This window comes from Octodon degus, unplaced genomic scaffold, assembly GCF_000260255.1.
Source record: "Octodon degus isolate 3935 unplaced genomic scaffold, OctDeg1.0 scaffold00188, whole genome shotgun sequence".
NCBI lineage: Eukaryota > Metazoa > Chordata > Mammalia > Rodentia > Octodontidae > Octodon > Octodon degus.
This window is the reverse complement of record NW_004524764.1, coordinates 3,891,431-3,903,389: the sequence shown is the minus strand read 5'-3', so window position 1 is coordinate 3,903,389 and position 11,959 is coordinate 3,891,431. Positions and strand designations below refer to the sequence as shown.

Genomic DNA, 11,959 nt, shown 5'->3' with positions numbered 1-11,959 from the left:
ATGACTGCATGAGGTTTTGGGGGGACAACTAGACACAAACCATAACAGTACTGGAGATCAAACCTGGGTCCTTGCATTTACCAGGCAGGTGCCTAGACCACTGACTTATCTCTCCAGCCCCATTTAGTGAAATTCTGTTTTTTGGTTTTTTTTTTGTAATTTAATTTTATTTTGAAGAGCAAAAACAAAAGCATGAAAAATGAAAACAAAGACAGAAACAGGTAACATACAACAATACATATGTTACAGATTTGCAATAAAAGAATAGCTGATTAACAATGATTGATATATTATCTATTTTTATTGTCAAATCTGTTGCTCAGATTAGCAGACATAGTTATGCAGGATTGGACATATGATTGAATATTACTTCATGCTTTCAAGAAATCTTAAATCTTTATTCTTTTAAAAAATTATTTATGTATTTATTTTTCACAATAAAACAGTCCTTATACTTTTTTTGCAAAGTTAGTAACACATGGTACAAGGTTGCCTAGCAACTAATAACTAACCTTAAGCAGACAGGATGTTTATCTCAGGATTGAGGTAGTTTGTTTGCTTTAGACACTGAGGCCTAGTCCCACCTACACACATTGGATCAATTTCCTAGCTTCCGTGGCTCCCAACATATCCCCTTTTTCTGTTTTGTTTTGTCAGAGATGGGTGTTCCATTTCTAGACATTAGAGAAGCTGTATTTGGAGAAGTCTTTCAAGGACCTTTTCATACTTGATGCCAGTCCAAAGATTGTAGGTACTTGATTTCAGCAAAACAACCCAATATAGTCCAATAGTCCATAATAGTCGTGAGTTATCAGCACAACTGGCAATTGTCAGAAGTTGTTGACTTGAGCCTTTTACAGCTCAGCATATTAATATAGCTTTATTTTTTATACATCGTGTTTATACTTTTCTGCTGGATGGTTAAGACCAAGTTAAAGCATGACCTATATAACTAAAAATGTAACTTTTGCATCTGTCAAGTTCAGTCCGATCTCAGGATTTACCCAGAAACCACCACGTACAGTACCTTGGAGAGCAAATTGGTCAAGCAATGGCCGTGACTCATCCAGATGGACTCAATTTGTAATACCACATTGATTACTTTTGGATTTATGTTCACAAGCAATATTAATTTATTAAAATCACTTTTTTTGTAATGCCTTTGGTTTTGGAATTAAGGTAATGCTGATCTCCTATAATGAATTAAGAAACGTTCTCTTGCTTCTATTTCCACAAGATATTGTGAAAAAAATGATAGAATTTCTTAACTATTTGTTGGAATTTATTAGCGAACCCAATATGAACTATTATGCTTTTAATTTGAGAACGTCTTAGTTGTTTTTCTTGTCACTGAGACAAAACACCCATCACTCACACTTAAAGGAGGAAAGGTTTAGTTCAGCTTACAATGAGTAGAGGTGTCAGTTCACAGTTGGCTGGCTCCACTGCAGGTGGCGCATGGCAGAGGGCATCTCAGATGAGAAACAGGTCACTGTGTGGCTCGGCAGAAGGCGGTGGACCAGGGAGGTGATGCAGCAGCACCAGCCTCCAGGGCCTTCGCTCCCTCTTACCCCTTCCAGGCTCTGCTTCCTTGGTGGTGCCATGCACCCCCAGGGTGGGCCTTCTGATTATCTACACCCAGAGCTGTGCCAAACTAGTTGGTGGACTGATTTGGTAGCTACACAGCTCATCTCGGCACCACACAGGCACCTCCCTCAACTCCCAGCTGTGAGTTAATAAATGAGACCTTAGGGGAACATCTAGACATAAGCCAAAACAGAAAAGATTATGAATTATCAGTTTAATTTGTGAAATGTGAGTCTATTCAATTGTTTATTTCTTTTTGTGTAAGTTTTGATAGATTGTTTTGTGTAGAATTTATGGACATAGAATTGCTTATAATATTCCTTTTGTTATCCTTTTAATGTGCATGGGATCTGTATATGGTATCTTGTTGTTATTCCTTATTTTATTTCTGTAAATTGAATTCCCTCCCTTCCTCCCTCCCTCCCTTCCTTCCTCACCCCCCATCCCTCAAAGTATCCTGGATAAAGGCTTATAGATCTCTTGATCTTTTTAAAGGATGGATTTTTCAGCTACATTGATTTTTGTTGTTGTTCTTTTTTTGTTGTTGTTCTTTTTGAGACAGGGTCTTTCTAGGCAGTTCAGACTGGTCTTGAGCTCACTTTGTAGCCCAGGCTGGTCTTGAACATGCAATGATCCTCCTTCCTCAGCCTCCTGAGTGCTGAGATTAGAGGGTTGAATCACCGCAAGTGGCAAAGTGTATAGCTTAAACTTTATTTATTTTCAAAATTTCCACTTCTCTTCCTATTATTTTTATCAATACGATTATAATCTGACAATAAATATGTGAGGTTTATTTGTTTAAAATTTATTATGTGATAGGGCTGGGCAAATATCTCAGCAGATTAAAGCATCTGCAAGCAGGTGCAGGGCCCGAGGGTTCAATCCTTGGGCCTGCCGTGCCGGCCCCACACCCAGGGCACGCTGAGACTGCAATTGAGACTGGGTGTGGTGGTGTGCGCCTGTAATCCCAGCACTTCGGAGGCTGTAAACAGGAGGATCACTACAAATCCAATCTGGTGAGACCCTGGACACCCTGTAGACCCTTCCCTAAAATACAGAAAGAAAAAAAAATTATCACGTGATATAACCCAGGGCATAGTCTATGTTGGTGACTATTCCATGTGAATTTAACAAAAGATGCGTATTCTGCTCTTATTAAATGAAGATCTCTGTAGAAGCCTATTGTATCCAGTTGACTGATGGTGCCACTGGATTTAATTATTTTTATTGAATAATATTATCTGTGTCCGTTTCTGATAGAAGGATGTTGGCACCATCTGTTATAGTGACGAATCATTTTATTTTTCCTTGCTATCTTCCAGTTTTTCCCCTTATGAATTGATACTACATTGCGTGGCACATGCATATTAAGTACTCCGGCTTCTTTTGTTTCCCTTTGGAGAGATGGTCGCACCATGTTGTTCCAGCTGGACTTTAATTCACTGTGTGACTCTTCTTGCCTGAGTGGTCCAGATGGTGGGATTAGAGGTGTGAACCACCACGCTTGGTTTATTATGACTTCTTGAAGAATTTGTCCCTTTAGCAGTATATTATTTTTATTCCTGATAATTTTCTTAGCTTTAATGTCTCCTCTGTCTGAAAATAATATAACGGCTCTAGCTTTCTTTGATTAATGCTACCCTGGTAAAGCTTTCTCCTTTACTTTTAATTTTTATGAATTAAAAATGGGTTAAAGTAGCTTAAATGGATTTTTTTAAAGTAGCTTAAATTTCTTATCTTTTTTTAATGTATTAAGTACAGGGGCTACAGGGCCTCACTGTGCAGATCAGAGTACTAGTGATGCTCCTATTTTCAGCCTCCCAAGAGCTAGGATCGCCCAATCTCAATCGCCATCTCAGTGCGCCTCTGGTGCGGGGCCAACACAGCACACCAGGGATCGAACCCTGGTCCCTGCATCTGCCTAAGCAGATGCTTTCATTCACTGAGCTATCCAGCAGACCCTAAAGTAGCTTGAATTTAAAGTGGATTTCTTACAGACAAATATAGTTGAGTCTTTTTTTTTTTTTTTTGACCACTTTGAGCGAAGCTTCTATGAGAGAGACTTCTAAGAGTGTCTTTACTTTTTTTATTTCTTTCACTTTTGAAAAAGAGAATTTATTAAAAGTATTCTATTTTCTTTCTTCTCTTAGCTTATCAATTATAATTTTTTTCCCCTACCTTTACATTAGGTAAGGGAAGGTGGGAAAACTTTCAATTTTATCTTCACTTATTCCTTGTACAATGCTTTTTTCATTTTTCTATCTTTTTGAAACAGGGTCTCACTATGTAGTTTGAACTTACTACGTATCTCAGGCTGGCCTCAAACTCATGTGATTCTCCTGCCTCAGTCTCCTGAGTGCTGGGATTATAGACCTTTGCTGCCATGCTTGGATTTTTTCCTTCATGCAGATCTGTGTCTATTTGTAATCTTTTCTTCCTTAAGGAGTTCTTTTAGCATTTGCTGCAAGGCAGATGTCATGCTAAAAAGAATTCTTCAACTTCTATTGTTCCAAGAAAGTTTTTTTTCTCTTTACTTTTAAAGTTAATGTTATAGAATGAATACAGAACTACATAAGTTTTCTCACTCAAAGAGAAGTTACTTTTACATATTTCACTGTGCTCTGTTCCTGTGTGATTTCTGAGGAAAAATGAGATGTAATTCTTAGCGTGGCTTGACTATACTAAGTTATAGTTAACTACAGTCTGGAGGTTTATTGGTTTATTCTGTCACGCATAACCTCCATGGCCGAACAATTGATGGTAATTTAAATATTGAAATTAGTTTTGTACCTTTTGCAACCTGACTCATTATTTGCTTTTTTAAAGCATGATTTTTTAAAAATGTATTTGGTACAAGGTCTCAATATGCAGCTCCACTTTTTGCATAATGTTTTTTTTTTTTTTTTGCGGACCCGGGGATTGAACTCAGATCCTTGAGTTTGCCAGTCAAGCGCTTATCCTACTGAGCTATCTCTCCGGCCCCCTTTTTGCATAATTTTAACCAGGCATATTTAATATAAAATTGTTTTGGGTTTTACGTAGAAAATATATATCTCGGGCTGGTGAGATGGCTCAGTGGTCTAAAGCACCTATTTAGAACTAGCTCAGCAAAGCACAGGGACCGCAGTTCAATCCCCCAGCACCACATGCCAGCCAAACCCGCTCCCTGGTGGGCTGAGCTGGCCACACACACACACACACACACACACACACACACACACACATAAATAAATAAATAAATAAAATTAATAAAAAAAGAAAATATATATCTCCACTGCAAAATCTTTATAGATTTGGTTTTACATAGTAAAACTTCAGAATTATCATTATCACTTATGAAACCACTCTTTTCTTGGGGGTAGGAGTGCATTTACTGTTTATATTTGTCTCTTTTTTTTGGCGGAACCGGGGATTGAACTCAGGCCCTTGTGCTTGCCAGGGAAGCACTTAATTCCACTGAGCCATCTCCCCAGCCCTTCTGTTTATATTTGTAATACACACTCAAACATTTGTATTATAATCTGTGTTTAATTATTTCGTTAATATAAAATGACTCTTGGCTATTTAGAACTTTTAGATGTTGTATTCCTTTGACTTTTTTAAGTATAGAGTTTTTTGCAAACAAACATTTTAAATAAACTTTATTTCTAATAGAAAATATAAGATTAATTAAATGAAAACATTTTAATTTTCATGAGTTATAGCTTTTGATCTACATTATTTAAAAAGTATCTCAGTATAATATGTACTGCATAATAATAATATGAATATTTAATTAAAATGCAAATCTATCCCTTCCTTCTACCTTTGAGTGCACACACACATACATGCATGCACATGCACACACACACATGCACGCATGCACACAGACACACACACACACACGCAGAAATATGAGCACACACAGCATACCCAGAATTCATAAATTCTTCATGGGCAAGAACTGTGAATTTTTAATTTTTGGAAATATAACTTCTTATTCTTTGTGGATGTTTGACTTTACAAATAAGAACGTTATATATTTAATATTCAGTATTGACATTAATAATTGTCAATTTGTGAAAAAAGCAGCCAGAATTTTCAAAGAATTTATGCTGAAACTATACATAAGTTTGAGCAATATTTATAATTTAACAATGGCAACATTCCAATTAATGCACTTGATATATCTTTCTTTGATTAGTTGATTTTTAGTTGGGTTCAAATATATTTTCTGCTTTTAGAACACAAGTCTTCCATTTCTCTTAAGGAACTTGTGCCCGATATTTATTTGGGGGCTGGCCAGATAGTTCAGTGGATTAAAACACTTGCTTAGGTAGACGCTGCGGAAGGGGGTTCGATCCCCAGCCTGCCATGCTGGCCCTGTCCCCTGGGGCACACTGAGACAGTGATTGAGACTGGGTGTGGTGGAACCCTCCTGTAATCCCAGCATTTGGGAGGCTGAAAATAGGAGGATCACTATGATTCTGATCTACAGAGTGAGACCCTATAGACCCTGTACAAAATGCACTTTTAAAAACCCATTTTTTTTGTTGTTGCTATTGTAAATGTAATTATATGCTTATTCCTTGAAAGTAAAGTTGAATAAAGATTGTCTTGAATTTAGCTTACCTTTTTAAGCAAAATTGTTCAATATAAGTAACTTCACTTTTTTATCTTTTTAGTGTTATGTGAATATTAATTAATTTTTAGAAAAAGTGCTTCTTTTAGAAGCTGAGTACTATATAACTTTTGCCTTTTTATCCCATGACTATTGGTCATTATGAATCTATCATTTTTATAATAGTTTCTTATATTCTTGCTTTTGGGCTGTCATTAATCACAGTGCTATCATTATTAGCTTTTTTAAATTAATTGCAGACTTTTTAAACTGCTACATAGGCTTATGAAAATTCAGTGAGGTAGACTTTCCTAAAATTAAAACAAAAAATGGTGATCTTTAAGGATCTTGTCATCTTTTTAGTTACCCTTGATGAGTTCTTGCTTTTTCCTTCTGTTTTAGTGAGTAGGGTGGTTTAATAATTGATTTCCATCTAGGTGAGGTATCTAATAAAATTTTCTACCTGTTAATCTTCATAATACAAATGCAATGTATTAGGCTACCAAAACTTTTTAGCAGTGAAGTATGTGGTTGATTAAAAAAAAAAATAATTACATTGAAGTAGTTTAGAGGTTTCTATGTTGGTTTTCAAACTGTTTTGAAAACTGCCCTTGAAATAACACCCACATAAAGACTTTTTGTTGGCACTGACTGATAACAATAACTACCTCAGATAATTCAAACATTTCTACTCAGAGTTCACCTTTCTGAACCAGGACTTCCTGGTCAGCTAGTACAAAACCTGCGCACGCTCTCAGCACGCCTCTGTCGTCATCTACGTGTTTCCTCAGAAGTACTTGGTAAACCTTCAGCAAACCAGTGCTCTGAGGGATGGTGTAGTGACATTTGAAAACATGTCTTAAATTTTTCAATTATTGTGTGGTGGGAAAGAAGAGCCAGAAAAGGAACGACTTTAGCATCAAAGAATGTTTCTGGTATGCATGTTATTTATTTTCAAGTAGGATGTTTTTAATTAGTTTCAAGGAAACGCTGAAGTTCTACACTGACACCTTACTTAACTTTATTATTATTGTTTTTTTCTTTATTTCTAGGTGGAGCATCAGTATTCCCATAAATTCACAGTAGTGGTATTACATGCCACCAAAGTGACGAAGGGGGCCTTTGGCGACATGCGTAAGTATCTTATTTGTTTTATTTTTGAAAACGCTTAGTTATGGTTCAGCTCTCGGTGGCCTGACTTCCTTGACCAGCCAGGAACTTTGGCTCCTTTCATCAGGGTGACCTTCTGATGTCACATTGTGAACAGTGCTCCGGCGGTGGTATCTGGTGGAATAGCCCCGCGCTCTGGATTTCCACAAGTGGAAAGTGCTTGCGGCCGGACAAAAGGACAAGTGTGTGCCAGTAGATCTTTCCCAATTCAGAGTTCTAATTCAGTATGGAGAGAGTGCTGAGTCAAGGCTTCAGACAGGCTGCCTCTGTGAGATACTGTGTTTGCAGGATTAAAAATAGTTTATTTCTTAAGCCTGTGAGTGTGTTTATTATATATAGGATAGCTATAGAAACTGCTGCAGGACAGCCAGGGATGATGTGCACACTGCATTCTGAGGATAACTTGGTTGATTAACTTCTGAGTGATGGCCTTCTTGCTTTTAAAAGCAAGTGTCCTTGTTAATGTTACAATTCAAATGATTCAGATTCATGGTGGTGGAAATATAAACAAAAAATATATGATAGTGGGTTTAGGTTATTGTCAAAATATAAGAAGGATTGGGGCTGGGGAGATGGCTCAGTAGAATAAGCACTTGCCTGACAAGCGCAAGGGCCTGAGTTCAATCCCTGGTTCTGCAAAAAAAGAAAAAAAAAATCATATATGGATAGTTTGTCCTTGAAACAAATTTTGCAGAAAGAATAAGATTGTCAAGTAATCCTGTGGGAAACATGGGCATCCTCCCTGCAGATTTGTTGCCTGTTTTGTTTTCCTTGGCTGTCACACAACAATCAACACTGATGACTTATGGTAATACCACCCGCGTGGGGACTTCTCTCCACTAGCACACATGGGGCCCTCCCAGGTCAAGGACTCAGCTCCTCCCACAGCCCCACAATCCCAAACGTACTTTAGACACCAGTTGCAAGCCTGAAGTTGCTTTACCTGTGCTTTTCTGACCAAGGGACCATCAATCTGAATTCCCCTAAGCTCCTCCGCGGCAATTTGCTTGAGCAGATCACAGATTCAGGGAAATACTCTTTCCAGGAAATTGTTTCGAAGGATACAGATGAAAAGTTGTGTAGGTGAGGTGCAGGAGAAAGGGGACAGGATGAGCACACTTTTTCTTCAAATGTCATCCTCCAGGATCCTCTTAGTGTTAGCCAGTGGAAGCTCCGGAACCCTGTCCTTTGGGTCGCGATACAGACTTCATTGCCTGTGTGCTGACAGACCAGGTGGGGAAAGCCCTTGAGCGCTATCTGCTTTAGAATTCTCAGGCTCTTCCCCTTCAGTTACGGGAGGAACTCCTAAGGAATGAGAAAAGATTTTAAGATCTAAGGGAAGATCTGAGCACTTCTTAAGGGAGTGCTCCTAGGGAGAAGGATAAAGGAAGATAAGAATTTCTGTAATTCGCCTTGAGGAACTAGTTTCTATAGTTTACCTAAGAAAGGGCATTATAAACCAGAAGCTATTGACTAAAACCAAAGAATATATATATGTCAAATATCACAGCTACCAATGTGACATTTAAATTATTATCCTTTGGAGTTTTTATTAGTATATATTTATCATACATAATATTTACATGTATTATAGGGAGTTTATAAATGCATATGACACATATAATTTCTTTTTAAACCAATATCTGAAAGAACATGTTGTTGGTGACAGCAAGAAATTTCTGGGAGAGAAAACAACATACACAAAAGCAGAAGAAGAGCAAAGTGCTTCTCAGAATCGAGTATAGGTCCAGCTAAACAAATAGCAGAGCCCTGTACTGGAGGAAAAATGATACTGGCAAGATAAGAACTAGGAATGCCATTTTATTAAATATGCAAAGGAAGGACTGGATTGCATTAAAGTAGCAAGTCACACTATTGGGTTTTCATTCAAACATTTTCTGACCATAGCATGCTAAATATATTAAATATTTTGGAGGATAATGTGGAAAATAGATTTTTTTTTCCAAATAATAATAATTAAAAAAATCTTGAGTTCACTGAAAGGACAAAATTAGTAAAGACTTGGGCTCATTGAAACAACAGTGGAAAAAAGGACGCAGAGAGCAGAGCTAAATATCCCAAGAAAGAATGTGAGCTCTGCGCCCAAGCCACCGGTGAGCGTGGAGATGGATGGAAGGATGCTTAGAAGGTTGGTAGACATCAGCGGTAAGGAGAGGAAGGAGGGCTAGAATCTCATGGCACAGGTTTTGGATGTGCAGTGGATTTCACTGGTGGGAAGGCAGGCAAGGGTGACATCCTCCAAGCAGTGCTGAGTCAGTCTTACATTTGAAATTTTAGAGTTAGCCCATACAATCATTCTTTTTTTGTCAACATTTTTCTTAAGCCTTTTTCTCACTTAGCTTATTTTTGATTCTTTGCATTTTCATTATCTTAAATGAGAAAACTGAAAAGAGGTGTCCTGTGGAAAAGAAGCCACATTAGGAGGCATATGTAATGACTGGTATTCCCTTTTTTTCTTTTTTTGGCAGAACTGGGGATTGAACTCAGGCCTTTGTGCTTGCCAGGGAAGCACTTATTCCACTGAGCCATCTCCCCAGCCCCTGGTATTCCCTTTGATCTAAGAAAAACTTACAGATCTTAAAACCCAACATTCTGGACTGTTAGTTAAAAAAAAAAAAATCCATTCTCTATAGTATAAAACACTATGTCAGTAACTTGCCATATATGCAAAAGGCAGGGCTCATTTGACTTTAAAAATATAGTTATTATCTCTTAGACAAAGCAGCAGTGGAAGCCTTTTGCTTCCAATGTAGAATTCTATTATATAGAGACAATGGGTGTCATTATGTTTAAAATAAGTCTCAAAGCAGATCAAATTTTAGACTCTGTGTCTCTCAAATAGTACGGGTGAAATTCCTTAGCAAATTCCACAGTCTTCCTGAACTTGGCTGTGGTCATTTATTCTAATATAAAGGGGAGTGAGTAATGCTGTTGCGCCATTTTGCATCCCTGTAGTGTGTGATGTAAATTAGACTCTTTAACTACAGGTGGTCTGATTCTAAAGTAAAAGATCTGTGGAAGCAATAGCCACTAGAATTGATTGGACACAGGAGAAAGGCCTTTTCAGGCCTTCTGTTCAAATGTTTATTCAGCATTTGTAATTCAGCGTGTCTTGTTTGTTTTCTGAAGGGTGGGTGTTTGTTTTTGATCTACATGAGGAGTTTCCAAGAAGTCAGAGATAGGGAGAAGGGTCATGAAAAAGTTTCTGAGGCATGCATTTCCTAATGTTTAGTCTGAGAGAATGAAGTCATATTTTGTACTTCAGGCACTTTATTTTTGAGAACTTTTAAGAGGCTATACTGGAAAAGATACAGGGGTACTCTTCTGAGAAGGATTTTGATGATACTACTTGATGAACTTGACCTGTAGAAACTACAAGGTACTAATTGAGCTGTATCTAGCATATTTGTATATCAAAGATCTTTAAGACAAACAATAGAACTTTAAAACTATTTTTAAAAAATCCTAAGACCTGAAAAACCAAGATGACAGAATCCTCCACTGTATTCTGATTTTATATTGTCTATATTTATTTTAAAAGGCAAATTTCCATGAAGTTCTTTGTGCTGGTAAAGATGAAAGGAAGATTCCTACTGTGGCTCTTTTTTGCTTACGTATGTGTGTGGGTTCTTTTAAGGATGCCACACAAGGCAAAGGCTATTTCCTGGTAAAAACCTGTATTAGTTTAGATGTTATTGAAATTATATCATTTTATTTTATTCCTTCATAAATTTCTCTATTGTAACTAGCTATGCCTAGAAATCCCCTTCTATGCTGTTAGACTGTCTCAACAAATTCACTCCATGGCTTGTCTTTCCTCTTGAGGAGAGATAGAAAAACTTTCCTTTTCTTTTTCCACTATGCAGCTTGGACTCCTAGTGATCCTCCTGCCTCAGTCTTCCCAGTGCTGGGATTGCAGGTGTGCACCATCAAGCCGCATCTTGGTGGTTCACTCAGCAATCCCAGGGATGAGGCCAGTGTGGCATGTGGTGCTGGGAATCTAACCCAGTTCCTGTGCTTGGTTAAACAGGTGCTTAGTCCGCTGAGCTATATCGCCAGCACTCAGTGGAAACATTTTAATCATAACTTTTCAACCCATTTTCTTGTTTTCGCCTGAAAGCACTGAGTCAGGCAAGAACAAGACAGTCAAGAGCCCTTTCCTAGATACAGCTGCTGAGCTCTGGACATTGAATACTGATAAGGACATGAACCATCCATCTGCAGAATGCGGCGCCGAGCCCATTTTACATTCTTGTGCTTAAGAGTAGGAAGAAGGTATTTGAAGTTCACAGTTGTGCCTGAAACAAAATTATTGTCCGATTCTTGTTTCAGAAATAATTAGGTTCCATTAAGTTAGAGTTCTTAAGAGAACTCTTACTTCCAAATTTATATAAGAAATTGTAAAAGTGACATGTAGCAGGTAGTGTAGTGCCATAGTTTTGGGGCTAAGTGTGCTGGCTGGGTGAATATTAAACTCCGCATTCTGTCTTCTTCTTCTTCTTCTTCTTCTTCTTCTTCTTCTTCTTCTTCTTCTTCTTCTTCTTCTTCTTCTTCTTCTTCTTCTTCTTCTTCTTCTTCTTC

At 37.7% G+C, this 11,959-nt stretch overlaps 1 protein-coding gene across 3 annotated transcripts in view; it reads left to right on the top strand.

Moving 5' to 3' along the window:
• The window catches only part of Pla2g4a (phospholipase A2 group IVA), a 140,409-nt gene that overhangs the window by 42,054 nt on the left and 86,396 nt on the right, over positions 1 to 11,959 (top strand). For all 3 annotated transcript variants that reach the window (XM_004643980.2, XM_023704119.1, XM_023704118.1), the window contains one exon: positions 7,240 to 7,321. In XM_004643980.2, the coding sequence (XP_004644037.1) occupies positions 7,240 to 7,321 (82 nt within the window). The remainder of the gene's footprint in view (positions 1 to 7,239; positions 7,322 to 11,959) is intronic.